Below are 15,072 nucleotides of genomic sequence, written 5' to 3' on the forward strand. Positions count from 1 at the left end.
ATTAGTGACCATAGTGACCAAATGAAAATAATTTCTTCTTCAAACTGATTGTTTACACTAAAATGGATTCTGCTTCAAATGATCAGTCATACTCTATGCCCTGACATTCTTATTGGTTAATGCTCAAAATTTCAATTTTAAGGTTCTAAGCCTGTTTATTTACAATTTGTGAAGATTGAGAAAAGACTTCTGTGTTATTCAGTAATTGTTAGTTGGAACAGTTTTTAACCATGAAGTCTTCCATTATTGCCATATTTCTTCTTAAGCCACACAAAAACAATAGTTCAATGTATCTGCTATAGAAGACAGAACGCAAATGTTTTTGGATTAATGATGGGAATGAGGTAATTACCTGTGTTGTGAAATAAAAGCCTTCATCCTCCTTTACCCATTCACTGCATTCCACTCTACCCACAGGATCCCAAATTACCTGCTCCAAATGCTGTGCCAGTGTGCATTTTAGCAAACTCTCCCTGAGCTCTCCTTTTGCTGATAGAACATTCTTAGTGTCACATTTCTGGCCAAATTACCAGTTATGACCCAAGAGCTTCAGGATTGTGAAATTACTTTAATAAAATAACTTAATGTTGTTTCCTGGGCTTGGGAGTACAAGAGTTCTCTCGCATGGCAATTCTTCTTCTGTGTGCACTCCCACCTGTATACCAACTTCCAATCACAGCACACCAAATTCCAGAAAACATGTCTATCTTTTTTGTACTCCTAATGAAATATTCCCATATCCTCGAAATTCCTTTTCCAGTATTTCCACATCAGTATGTGTCCTTTCAAAACATTGACCTTTATCCAGCTCCAATCTGGAAAAATAACTTTCTGCTCTCCTGTGCATACTGGAATTTTAGGATATTTGACAAGTAAGCTATTCAGTTTTGTACAAAACTAAACAAATTATAATACCATTGTTACAATTTCTAAAATATGCCTCTAATCATAACCTGAAATTATTGCTGACATTCTTAATATACTTGGTAATATTACAATATTGCATTACTACTCTAATGCCACTGGAATTGGGATCTGGGTTGATAAGATTTAATTTTCTTAAATGGAGAAAGGGCTGTGACTTTGTAATAACCTGCTTCCAGGACCATCTCGACAACATAGGCCAAAGAATCAATAACAGAAATAGTTATTTGAATAAATTTTAAGGTTTATCATGGGCTGCACCAACATGATACATTTCTTTGCCATTCAGATGATATATTTGCATGTTTAATTAATTGAACTGGTCCCCCACACACACCTATCAATTAGAAGAGGGTAATGATAGGCATGGTGAAAACAACAAACACCAAATGGCTGCCAGTTCTCTTTACATTTGGTGCCCTAACACTGTATTACAGCAAAGACCTTGCCTGCCAAAATCCAGGAGCTGCCATTATTTTCAAAAGAAATGCCTTGCCATTGGCTCTTCACTAAATCATTCATGTTTGTGGCACTTGTTGCATCATTATGGTGAACTGAATGAGGATAAATTCAAAAATTTCTTCTTTATCACTTAACGTAATAAGAAGCTTTGATTTACAAATGCACTTAGAATTCTAGAACTTGTTCCATTAATAATGAGATGAGAAGGTTTTCTAATTTTGCTGTTTATGTTACAGTACCTGGTGGATGGGAAACACAGTATAGTTGCTGTGCAGGAGCAGTAGGATCTGCAGGATGTCAGACAGCAAAGGTAAGAGCTGATTAAGGGCAACAGATCATGTGTTCATTTACTGTTGGGATGAACATTATTGAGATATCTAGTAATGTGATATAAATTAATTGCAGATCAGAATGTTCATTCCACTCATCCTCTGGTGCTGGCCTTGAGTTGAGAGTAGTTTTCATATCTTGGATGTAGGTTTGCTCGCTGAGCTGGGAAGTTCATTTTCAGACATTTCGTCACCATACTGGGTTACCTATTCAGTGAGCCTCCGGACGAAGTATTGTTGATGTTTCCTACTTTCTATTTATATGTTTGGGGGTGGTGATGTCACTTGCTGTTCTTTTTCTTGGGGGTGATAAATGGTGGTAAAAAGAATTGGAAATGACATCATGGGAAATGACATCATCACCCCCAAAAATATAAATAGAAAGTAGGGAAACATCAGCAGTGCTTCATTTGGAGGCTCACTGAAGATGTTACCTAGTATGGTGATGAAAGCTCTGAAAATGAAACTTGCAGCTCAGCAAGCAAACCTACATACAGAACCTCAACCTGAGCTGCAAATCTTCTCAAACTCAATAGCTTTCATATCTATTCATCATCTCTGCTGCTGTTTCGTAAAACGTATTTAATTCTTCAGAGGAAGAGCTGCCACGACATTGTAAGAACAAATGTGCCTAAGAAGCGTAAAGGTTATCAAACTGCAGTTAATATTTTCCCTTTGGCACACTGCAATTTTGCAACCTTTATATTTTGGGGCTACAGTGTTTATTCTTATCTGTTCTTTACCCCCCCCCCCCCTCTCATTGTATAGCATATTACCAAACTGGGTAATTACAACAATGTTGCTTTAGGACCAATTTGGCTGCAATATTTTTTACGTAGTGTTTTAAACCATGGTCCCAACAATCCATACTTTCTGACCAGCCAGTAGTCAAGATATGGTATAGTAATTGAGTGGAGAATGTGTAAACTGATGTACTCAGTACAAGTGTTATCTCTGACTGTAAAATCCTGAAATCTGTGCATAGTAGACTTTTGATTTTTGGGGATTTGATTTGGAAAGCAGTTATGCTATTTATTAAAACTTCTGTCACACCCCAACCTTTGGATAGCATGTTAATAGTTTAGTGTCCATTGCTGTAATGATGTATTATTTTTCACTTGCCAGTATTTAAAAAAAATTCTCAACATTTTTGCTGTTTGGCAATGTTTTATTAGAACAGAATTAACACGAACGTTGTACTTACAAAGAGGCGTTAACTCTGTGTTTCTCTCTCCACAGATAATGCCAGAGCTGATGAGTTTCTCCAACGCTTTCTGTTTTTGTTTCTGATGTCCAGTATCTGTCGTATTTTGCATGTCATTAGGACGTACTCCTGTATCTTCTTTCCGTTGCCATGTTTGAATGAGATAATGTAGTGATTGAATTTTTAAAAAGGCAGTCATGCATTTATAAATTTGATTAGATTCCCTCAAGTATGGAAACAGGCCCTTCGGCCCAACAAGTCCACACAAACTCTCCAAGGAGTAACCCACCATTACCCTATATTTAACATTGCTAATTCACCTATTCAGCACATCTTTGGATTGTGGCAGGAAACTGAAGCAGCTGGAGAAAACTCATGCAGACATGGGGTGAATATCAGTCACCTGAGGTGGGAATCGAACCCAGGTCCCTGGCGCTGTGAGGCAACTGTGCTAACCACTGAGCCACCATGCCGTACAACCACTATATTCCAAACACTTCACATACAATTCAAAAGTACTTGATTGTAATCATCATGACAATGTAGTGACAGTGTAACTTGCCTACTGCTTAGCAACTGAATTTACTGTCTGTCACAGAAATTAATCCAGAAAGTACTACAGAATGCATTTCCATTACTGGATTCTGATTTAGCTGATATCAGAACAGTAGAGGGCATCAATGATTGAAGAAGGGCTTATGCCCGAAACGTCGAATCTCCTGTTCTTTGGATGTTGCCTGACCTGCTGTGCTTTTCCAGCAACACATTTTCAGCTCTTTCACTCATGATGGTCAATTTACGTATTTTTATTTATTTACATTAAGTGGAAGTCTGTCAGAACTAGCATGTATTAACCTTGATTGGAGTGGTATGCTAGGCCGTTTCAGAGGGCAAATAAGAGTTAAACAGGTTTGCTGTGGGTTTGGTGTCACATGTAGGCCAGACCAGGTAAGGATGGCTGATTTCCTTTCCTAAAGGGCATTAACAAGCCAGATGAGTTTTCACAACAATTCAGTGGTTACATGGTAGCCATCAGACCAACTTTTAATTCCAGGTATATTCATTGATTTCAAATTTCTCCATCTTCCATTATGAGATTCCTAGAACATTAATATGGATTACCAGCCTCACAGCATTACCCCCTGCCCTTCTTGCCACCCCACGCGCACACAAACCCCCAACTCCCACTCCCAACTTACATATGCACATTATTGTAGGAGCTCATGACTATCACTTCAACCCCATTGTAATTTTAAACTAAAGATAATTTATTTGTATTACTGCAGTTAATGCCATTAGCTCTGAAGACAGTTGCCAGAGCGCACTTTATTGAGGTATAAGTGAAGATTTGCTAGAAATGCTGCATAATTATCCACCAAAGCCATTTTGATCCTTTCCTGCAATTATTTGTTAAGCATTCATTTTATAATTGAATATATTCTTCCTGCAGCAACATGTACAGGATGGCCGTAAAGAAAAATTAGCTGGTTTCATGAAGACTTTTGATAAAGAAATACCACTAGATGAAAACCCAGGTGTCTTTGCATTGGATTGTGAGATGGTAAGGAATGTCAATATAATGTTTTGTTCTTCATTTATGTGCACATATATATTATAAAGAAATAAACATATGGGTTTGTGCTGGTTATCTTCCATACAGCTGAATACCTAAAATCTGATGTGGTTGAAGCTTTCTATAGGGAGGGAGAATAAGGCCTGGCCTATGATGCATGCCAACATTCATTGGCTAAGGCATGGGAGAAAGTCAGTTTTCCTTGCATGACTAATGAAACCCTGAGAGTGAAGAGCCACACAGGAAATGATTCTTACTGTACTGCTGTGCATTATTATTCAGTACCCAATAAAAATTTAAGTGACTGCGTAGTATTCAGCATCTTGGATTTTTGGTTGAGAGCCATGTGATTGAACAAGATAGATGCACTGCCATGTTGAGCTGATTGTAAGGGTAGAAAAGTTTTTTTTTGAGCATGAGTGATCAATCAACAATAGTATTTGTGACAGTACTGTGGCTTTGAGAGGGGTAATTTGTCCTTTTCTTTTTATGAAGAAAGGTTGAGATAGAGGTGCCATCTGATCTGCTTGAAGCCAATAGAGTAAACAGCTTGTGAAGCCTTGGGGCTTTTTTGAAAAAAAATGTTGGAACGATATTAGCAGCCTGAATCGGTGGGGTCAAGCTCCCACAGAACCAGGACTTATAGCTTTCAGCAGTTGCTGGGGTCTTGAAGCTGGAAGCTCTTATTCCCCTCTGTGTTACAGCTAAAAGCCTGCGTTCTCTTTCTGCTGCCAGAATGTCTCTCATGCAACTCCAGCAGTAAGGAGAGAACCCCAGTTCGATACGAAAAACAGCTTCCACATCCAATTTCAAAACCTCAGCAACTGCAGAAAACTAAAACTAAAAGTCTTTGTCCTTTGGGAGCTTGACCCCACCCATTCTGGCTGCTTCTATAGTTCCAACATTTTTAAAGAATAAAACTGCCCCAATGCTTCACAAGCTGTTGGCTTTGAACAGACTGCACAGTAGCTCTGTCTCGATCATTTCTCATCTTTTTTAAAAAAAAAACAAAATGCACTTATTAAAGCCACAGTATCGCCGCAGAGTAAAACAATTTACAATACAAGGAACATGGGATTAGTAATCTGCGTCATAATTAGTAACTTCTGATATATTCATCTGTTGGTTTGAGTGGTAATTTGGACTATTAGTCAAACTGATTCCTAGAACAGGACTCCAGTGGAGATGTTTATTCATGTTATCAGCAATATAGTGTAGATGTGCTGAGTTATATTTTTTGAGTGCCTTGTTCAGTGTTAATTGAAAGCATTACAATCTATTTAATATTCTAAAAGGTTATCTATCCTGCATTTGTCGCTATACTGTCACTGTCAGAAGTATAATTTTGTTTTGTATAATTTTACATGGGATGTAGTTATGTCAATTCAACAGTAATGCGGCATTTTGCATTGTTGCAGTTTCCCTTCACTCTTTAATTAATAGTCAATAACTTTATTCCAGTGCTACACCAAACAAGGTTTGGAGTTGACAAGATTGACTGTTATCAACCCAGATCTAAAGGTGGTGTATGATACGTTTGTCAAACCAGACAACAAGGTCATTGATTATAACACCAGGTATGTTTAATGATTAAAATATGGGACTGTTACTATCTTGGTGACTTAGTCTGTCGTTAGGAAGTCTCTTTCTTTAGTACTGCCATTTGTAGTTAATTATGGACTTTGTTAAGGTGAGTCACTACCAAGAAGCAGTTGCATTTCAGGCTCCAGCACTGATCTCTCTGGTGCACCATTCATTTCACTTGCCACATTGAAAAAAAACAGTTTACACCTATTTGCTGCTTTGTTAGCCAGACAATTTTCTATTCATCTAGGAGAAAGGGAGGACTGCATATACTGGAGATCAGAGTCAAAAAGTGTGGAGCTGGAAAAGCGCAGCCAGTCAGGCAGCATCTGAGGAACAGGAGAGTCAATGTTTCGAGCATGAGCTCTTCATCTGGAATTATCTTAATATTCCAAAGTATGAAGAGCTCATGCTCAAAACACGACTCTCCTACTCCTCAGATGCTGCCTGACTGGCTGCGCTTTTCCACCTCCACATTTTTTGGCAATTTTCTATTCATGTCGAAATGCTGTCTGCACACCTGGGCTTTTATTTTCTGCAGTAACCCTCCATGTGGCACTTCATCAAATGCCTTCAAATCATTCAGATAGTGTAGGATAGTGGGCGGCACGGTGGCACAGTGTTTAGCACTGCTGCCTCACAGCGCCTGAGACCCGGGTTCAATTCCTGACTCAGGCGACTGACTGTGTGGAGTTTGCACGTTCTCCCCGTGTCTGCGTGGGTTTCCTCCGGGTGCTCCGGTTTCCTCCCACAGTCCAAAGATGTGCGGGTCAGGTGAATTGGCCATGCTAAATTGGCCGTAGTGTTAGGTAAGGGGTAAATGTAGGGGTATGGGTGGGTTGCGCTTCGGCGGGTCGGTGTGGACTTGTTGGGCCAAAGGGCCTGTTTCCACGCTGTAAGTAATCTAATCTAAAAAAAAATTCATTCTTTTTAAATAACTGTCCATGATGATGTTCCTGAGTTAGGTAATAAGAAAAACAAAAGTTTTTTTACAGTGATAAATGTTTGGAAGAAAAATTACATTGGCTAATAATTGTTAATTCTTGAAGGAAAACAGAAGATATGAAACATGAAAGTGCCATTCAGTTGGCCAAATTTTAATTGACCATTTGTTTGAACTGACTTACTGTCAGAGTTCAAAGTATACACTAAATACGCATTATTTCTTTAAGTGTAAAAATTTTAGTATCCATTCTGTTTAGGGATTTGAGGAAAATTTTCATTCCAGTTTAAAAATTGGAAAGACTGAAATTGAGTCAGGGCAGAAGACACCAATCTGTTTGTTAGCCACCACTTTATTTGTACTCCCTATCCAGTATCTTAGCCTGTACTTGACTATTCATGATGTGCTATTTGACCCTGACTCTACTTTGTTTTCTTCCAAAACTCTGCTGGCTGTATCTTCACTGTCTCAAATTCTGTTGACACATGCCTTTGTGCATATGTTCCATGAAGTTCTGGATCCAGCAGTGCCTTTACTTTAGGACTTTCATCATGGTCATGTTAAATCCAACAGTAGTTTTGCCTTCACCCAACATTGTTACTGTCTCCAGCCTGACAACCTTTTGTGTTCCTCCAACTCTGTTCTGATCAATAATGTGAAGGTTGGGTGTAACCCATCAAAGGGGTAGCATATTGTAACTAAATTAATGAGTTCAAGTCAATGATTTGGTCACAGAATATAGCAGTCTGAGCTGAAGGAGGTTTCTGTATCTTGACCTGGCATTTCTTTGACATTGGTACTGTGTTTTAGTGAGACAGCACACTCTCCTTTTTCTTTTCCTTTTCTTTCATGTAGATTTTCTGGTGTAACAGAGGAAGATATGGAGAGTACAACAATCACTATTCGTGATGTACAGGCAGTATTACTGAACATGTTCAGTGCTGCAACCATATTAATTGGGCACAGCTTGGAAAGTGATTTATTTGCACTAAAGGTATACATTTTTGTTTGAAAAAGTGACATTCTGTGTGCATGTGACCACAATAACTATTTATTCTTTTCTGTCTGAACCTGTTCTACAGGTTGACCACCCTATTGTACGTCCAAGTATTCAAGCTTGAAGGGGTTCCATTGCATATTCCATCTCTCTAGTTGTAGATGAAGTATAATCTACAATGGGTTCTCTTCTGACTTCTGTACTGAATTCCCCCAAGCGTCTAATGTTTCACTTTCATATTTCTGATATGCTGCTGCTGAGATGGCAGGTACCTGTAGTGTAGGGCTTAAAATATCTTCAAACCAGGCCATTAAGGGTTAATTGTTCAGGAATAATTGGACATGCCAGTGAGCAATTGAAGTGTGAAGTCAGATGTACAGCACAGAAACAGACCCTTCGGTGCAACTCATCCATGCCGACCAGATATCCCAACCTAACTTAGTCCCACTTGCCAGCACCTGGCCCATGTCCTTACAAACCCTTCCTATTTATATACCCATCCAGATGCCTCTTAAATGTTGCAATTGTACCAGCCTCCACCACTTCCTCTGGCAGCTGATTCCATACATGTACCACTTTTTGTCTATTTATCCTACCTATGCCCCTCATGATTTTATAAACCTCTATAAAGTCACCCCTCAGCCTCCGACACCCCAGGGAAAACAGCCCCAGCCTATTCAATCTTTCCCTATAGATTTCTTAAAATCCTTTAACTCTGGTAACATGCTTGTAAATCTTTTCTGAACCCTTTCAAGTTTCACAACATCCTTCCAATAGGAAGGAGACCAGAATTGCATGCAATATTCCAAAAGTGGCCTAACCAACGTCCTGTACAACTGCAACATGACCTCCCAACTCCTACACTCAATAAATACTCTGACCAATAATGGAAAACATACCAAACGCCACCTTCACTATCCTATCTACCTGCGATTCTACTTTCAAAAGCTATGAATCTGCACTCCAAGGTCTTTGTTCAGCAACACTCCCCAGGACCTTACCATTAAGTGTATAAGTCCTGCTAAGATTTGATTTCTCAAAATGCATCACCTTGCATTTATCTAAATTAAACTCTATCTGCCACTTCTCAGCCCATTGGCCCATCTGATCAAGATCCCGTTGTAATCTGAGGAACCTCCTTTTCTGTCCACTGCACCTCCAATTTCGGTGTCATCTGCAAACTTACTAACTATGCCTCTTATGCTCGCATCCAAATCATTTGTATAAATGATGAAAAGTAGTGGACCCAGCACTGATCCTTGTGGCACTCCACTGGTCACAGGCCTCCAGTCTGAAAAACAACCCTCTGCCACCACCCTCTGTCTTCTTCCTTTGAGCCAGTTCTGTATCCAAATGGCTAGTTCTCCCTGTATTCCATGAGGTCTAACCTTGCTAACCAGTCTCCCATGGGGAACCTTGTTGAATGCCTAAATGAAGTCCATATAGATCACATCTACTGCGCTGCCCTCATCAATCCTCTTTCTTACTTCTTCAAAAAAACTCAATCAAGTTTGTGAGACATGATTTCCCACGCACAAAGCCATGTTTAGATTAGATTACTTACAGTGTGGAAACAGGTCCTTCATCCCAACAAGTCCACACCAACCCGCCGATGCGTATACCACCCAGACCCATACTCCTACATTTACCCCTTCGGGCACTGCGGGCAATTTAGCATGGCCAATTCACCTAACCTGCACATTTTTGGATTGTGGGAGGAAACCAGAGCACCTGTAGGAAACCCACGCAGACACTGGGACAATGTGCAAACTCCACACACACAGTCGCCTGAGGCGGGAATTGAACCCGGCTCTCTGGCGCTGTGAGGCAGCAGTGCTAACCAATGTTGACTATCCCTAATTCGTCCTTGCCATTCCAAATACATGTACAACCTGTCCCTCAGGATTCCCTCTAACAACTTGCCCATCACCACCGTCAGGCTCACTGGTCTATAGTTCCCTGGCTTGTTCTTACCACCTTTCTTAATCAGTGGTATGTGGAAATGTATGTGAAAAAAGGGGCTAATGCAAAAACAGCCCATTTGGACTGGGGGTGAAACTGCCTGATCTTGAAGATTGGTGAGAACCATCTGCTCGTGCTGTCCATATGAGGCCACTTGAACTTGTTTTCCACCTATGTTTGAAGGAAAAGTACTGAATTTATTACAAAATGGGGATTCCGCATGTAACCTAAGACTCAGAGCAGAATTAATATCCGGGATGTCGTCTCAGTCAGCGAACTTCACACCATTGGGCTAGGTTCACACGATATATGCTGTGACATCTGCAATAGAGCCCCAAGTGCCACCATTGCCCAAGTCCCTGACAGGTAAAAAGACCATGGGAGACTCACGTGTTTAACCTAATCTCAGTTGTTTAACCTAATTTTAGTATATATGTCTAAGTAGTAAAATCTAATAAATTAATTCATATATGTATTAAGTATTTTAACCCAACAGATTGAAGTGGATGTGCTGCCTTGTAATTATTTTGATCAGACCTTAAAGGAGTTGTTTTTTTTCAGCTTAACAATGCATCATCCAAAAACACATCAGATTCCTGTTGTATTCTCACACCACCCAACTGTACATCATGTCACCATCTCCCCTTTCTAATCCTTCCATTATAGCTAATCCTTTCACAATGTAATAGGGAAAATTGAACCCATTGTATTTGATCCCTCCCAAGAACTCCTTCAACTGGCTACAGTCTTCAGCCCCTGCTCAAACAGTCCACAACCTTGGAGTTCTGTTTGACAAAGATGAGCTTCTGGCTACCTCTAAAATTGCCAGTCTTCATCTGTGTTACAGCTTATCAGCTGGTGAAAACCTTTATTTGTCCCCTCAAGTCTTAATTATTCCAATCGTATCCTGGCTTTCTTCTCATCTTCCAGCTTTTGTAAACGTGAGATCATCCCAAATTCTACCTGTATCCTCATACCAAATTGCATTCATCCATCAGCCCTGAGCTCAATGACTTGCATTGCCAGATAGGGAGCCAATGTATAAATTGTAAAAATCTTGTCCTTCTTTGGCCTAATCCTCCTTTCTCTATGTAACTTCCTTGAATAACAGTGGGCTCTGCTTTCCCCAAATATTCTTGTATGTCCTCAATTTTAATCGCCACATCCTTCAGCTGCCTGAGTGCACAGCTCTGGAGTTCACTTGTACCCACAGTCTCTTTTTTTTTTAAAAAAAAAGATGCTTCTTAAAATTGACTTCTTTGATTAAGCTTTTGGTTACTTACATGTCCAAATAGATTGGGTGTCAAAATTTGTTTGCTAATACTTCTGTGAAACATATTTTAGGCTGTTTTTATTACATTAAACATACTACTAAACACAAGGTGTTTATTTGATGCTACTACATTTAGGTATAACTTGCTGAAAGATTTCAAACTAGCATGGTTGTAAAGTTTAAAATAAAAAGATTCCCATTATATAGGAGTATGTGGAGGTTGCAGTATAGATAGTATAACAATCACCTTTTTCTCCTTCAGCTTATACATAGCACAGTGATTGATACAGCAGTTGTATTTCCACATCGACTGGGATTGCCGTATAAAAGAGCACTGAAAAATCTGATGGCAGACTACCTCAAACGCATCATTCAGGATAATGGTATGTTGTAGTAGATAAAGCAAAGGCAATCAGACTTTCAAAGGTCTAATTATATGTAAATTTTGCATAATAACTTCTTAAATGTGAGTACAGAGGAACCTTAATTATCTGAACGACGTGGGTGGGGAGTATTTTGTTGAATAATCGAATTTTTGGATAATCAAATGCCGGATAACAGTTTAGCCAAGATTCTGGGCCTTGCGATCTTGCTGGATAATCCGAAATTCAGATAATCGAATGCCGGATAATTGAGGTTCCTCTGTAATGTAACCTTTGGAATTGTTGAATGTAAAATGCGTGACCATAAATGTGCCATAATTCCAGATTAAGTACAAATGCAAGTTTTTATTGGAAAATCTGAAAAATGTACAGTACTTTGCTTTTCAATTTTTAAAAACATGGGAGGAATATAATATCTATTGTTTTTATGATTTGAACAACAACATTATTGTGTTTAATTTCTTCAATTGATACTGTTGCTTTTTTATTGGTGAAGACTAATTATGAAGCTGGTCTTTCAAGTTTTATTGAAAGCTCCTTTGTAAAAGTTGTTGATGATTTAAGGATTTTGTTTAATTATTAAATGTGTACAAAATACAGAGAATATATATCCTGTTGACTTCATAAACTCTATGTCACATCAATAAGTTAGACAACCAATACGTCTGAGTCACAATTGCAAAATCTCATAGTGGATCAGTTTTGGAGTAGAGGCCTGATCAAGGGGAGCATGTGCTTTCATGATTCATTCTGGTTAGAAATCTTATGATAAATTATATATTTTCAAAGAGGGTGGTAGTAAAATTAATACCAATTCATAGGAACAGGCTGATGCATATTATATACCACTGAATTGCACATATAGCATGACCTAAATTTCTTAAAGTTATAGAGGGTAAAACATTAAAGACAGTTATTGCTGTGGAATCACCTTGTACTTTGGATATAGCAATCTTTTGCATTGTTGTACAGATATTAATTCCTCTCACCTTTCTCATTCCACTACTTTGACACAGCAACATTCAATTGCCTTGGTAATCTTTCAAAGCCATCAAAGAGAAGTGACTTTCTTCCTAGTTGCTTGTGTTGGATTAAGAATTCTTCCTGGAGTGCAAAGACTGACTATATCACCCTGCCCTATGTTCTGACCAATCTTCCAGTTTTCATCATGTCATCATCTCTTTTTTTCACTCTGTACAATTCAGGGTAATTGAGTCATTTTACTTAAAGTGATCCATTATTACTTCAACTCATTCACCAACTAGATATCATAAAATACCACCTTGGAAAAATGATAAAACTTTTTAAACTAGTGCACTATATTGCTGTGGGCTTTGTAAGTTTTGGACCATTACAATGTGTAATCGCAATAATTAATTTCTTTCTGTTACTAGTTGAAGGACACGATTCCAGTGAAGATGCGTGTGCCTGCATGGAGCTAATGCTGTGGCGTTTGAAAGAAGATGCAAAACTGAGGAGATGACATCTCCTGTCTTTTGTCATGTGTAAAGGACTGAATGTTGCCAACAAAAGTCAGAAGTAATATAATGTAATACAGATGTTATGACATGTAATTATTTTGCAGAACAAAAGGCAAAGTTTAGGCTGTTAAAAGATGATCCAGACTGCCTTTTTTGTTTACAGTATTTATTTGTTTTTATATGTATAAAGATCTTGTCACAAAATTGCTCCATACCAGTAAATGTGCAATGACCACATTTAACGTTTCTTTAAAGTGGCATTCCAAGAAATACAGTCATTCTTGCTGATCAGTAACAAGTATGTCTGGGTAAGTATAACTCAAAAATACAGAACCAGTGAGATTTTGTAAACAATCCAATTGAGGAAAAATATTTTGACTATTGACCCAAAGATAAAGTGTACTTAACTTTTCTGTTTCATTTCTTCAGTGTTGTGTAATGTGATTTTCATTGTTGAATGGATTAAAAGTCTGATTCATTTATATGTAATGCCTGCTGGATAACTTTTTCACTTTTGTTGCACATGTCCTTTCAAAGTGATTTTGTAAAACTGACTTAATACGTTTATCTTTCATGTCTATAGTTACGTTATACTTTGGATATAGCAAACGTTTGCATTGTTTTACAGATATCAGTTCCTCACTCCTTTCTCATTCCACTCCAGAACTTAGGACAGACTGGCTGATTTTGTCTGCTGTTTTCCTGAAGCCTAACCTTGTGCCTCTCCTGCCTTTTAATTGACCACGTGGGCCCATATTGAGACAACTGTAGACCGACCAAGACATGTTGACTCTCTAATATCTAAATGCACTACTTAACATGTTACTCCTAATTATATACAGAGAGGTTTATATTGCTCATGTGATCTCTTTTCTGTCACTGTGTCTTGCTTTCTATATTCACATCAATTGCTGTGTCACTTATTAGAAACAACTTCAGTGAACACATTGTAAAAATGTGCCACATCGTTTAGCATCCAATAACACATGATGTACTCTCCTACATTTTTATGGTCTAAAATTTTGAGACATTTTAGAAAGAAAGTTGGACTCATCTGTGAAATGAAATATAGATATTTTCACAGTAAATGTTTGGCTGTTCATAGTTGCTTAAATTGAAGAAACAATAAGTATGTTCTTTATTTGCTTAATGTTAGATTGAATTTGCATTAAAAGCTTCTATGGTAGCTCTAAACACTTTAGTGAAAATTCAGATAACTAATAATCATGTCCTTACAGTTACAGTTGATTTTATTGCATAAATTATAGAAATATCTTTTTAAAGTTTATATATGTAGATAAATGTATAGTTTTTTGCGCGTGTTTGTATGTTCAAGGGTGAAATACTAGAGATTATAGGTATTCTAAAGTTTCCTAAAGTATGTTACAGCAGTTTGTGAATTTCAATGAAACCCTAAAGGTTTGTTGTATGCTTATAACTGCTTAACATATTCATAAACTGGTTTTAATATTATATTTAAGGTGGCTTGGTACACTGGATTCAGCCGTGAGCATTATTTTTAAGGCAGTAAGTTTCAATCTAAATTTGACAAAGTAGAATGACAGTGGGTACATTGCATTATGTAGCAAAGGGTTAATGTTGCAGGAGGAAATTCTGTGTAGAATGAAGAAAGTTTGATGTAAAATTGCTGCCAAGTTCCCTGAAAGTGCTTATTATTCAGTGTGGAAAAACACCATAGAACCAAATTATTCAGGTTTAGTCCCTAATCTATGCTGCATTGTTTAATTTTAGTGGGTTACAATAAAGTACTGAATCTAATCTCTGAGCGAAGGAAGGGAAAGTTAGCTAGGGTTCCCCACTCCCAATGATTAGCCATGTTGTACATACAACGTTAACTGTTGACGGTCAGAATGAGATTCTGTGGGCTGTCAGTGTTTGAGATAATCCTTGCATGTGTTAATACTTTCCTGTTGAGAAGGGAAGATGGTGCTATCAC

General features: G+C 38.2%; 1 protein-coding gene across 2 annotated transcripts in view; it reads left to right on the forward strand.

Moving 5' to 3' along the window:
- rexo1 (REX1, RNA exonuclease 1 homolog) overlaps positions 1–14,112 on the forward strand; it is a 77,319-nt gene extending 63,207 nt beyond the window's left edge. Inside the window, exons 11-17 of one of the 2 annotated variants that reach the window (XR_009646200.1) lie at positions 1,623–1,696; positions 4,370–4,480; positions 5,954–6,069; positions 7,875–8,013; positions 11,514–11,634; positions 13,029–13,423; positions 13,780–14,112. Coding sequence is in view for 1 of the 2 variants with exons in the window: in XM_060846396.1 (XP_060702379.1) it covers positions 1,623–1,696; positions 4,370–4,480; positions 5,954–6,069; positions 7,875–8,013; positions 11,514–11,634; positions 13,029–13,117 (650 nt within the window). In the remaining variant the exon portion in view is untranslated. Of the gene's footprint in view, positions 1–1,622; positions 1,697–4,369; positions 4,481–5,953; positions 6,070–7,874; positions 8,014–11,513; positions 11,635–13,028 lie in introns of both variants that reach the window. The other variant, XM_060846396.1, reaches the window with a different exon arrangement.
- Positions 14,113–15,072: the final 960 nt, after the last annotated feature.

The sequence above is a fragment of the Hemiscyllium ocellatum genome, chromosome 28 (genome assembly GCF_020745735.1).
Source record: "Hemiscyllium ocellatum isolate sHemOce1 chromosome 28, sHemOce1.pat.X.cur, whole genome shotgun sequence".
NCBI lineage: Eukaryota > Metazoa > Chordata > Chondrichthyes > Orectolobiformes > Hemiscylliidae > Hemiscyllium > Hemiscyllium ocellatum.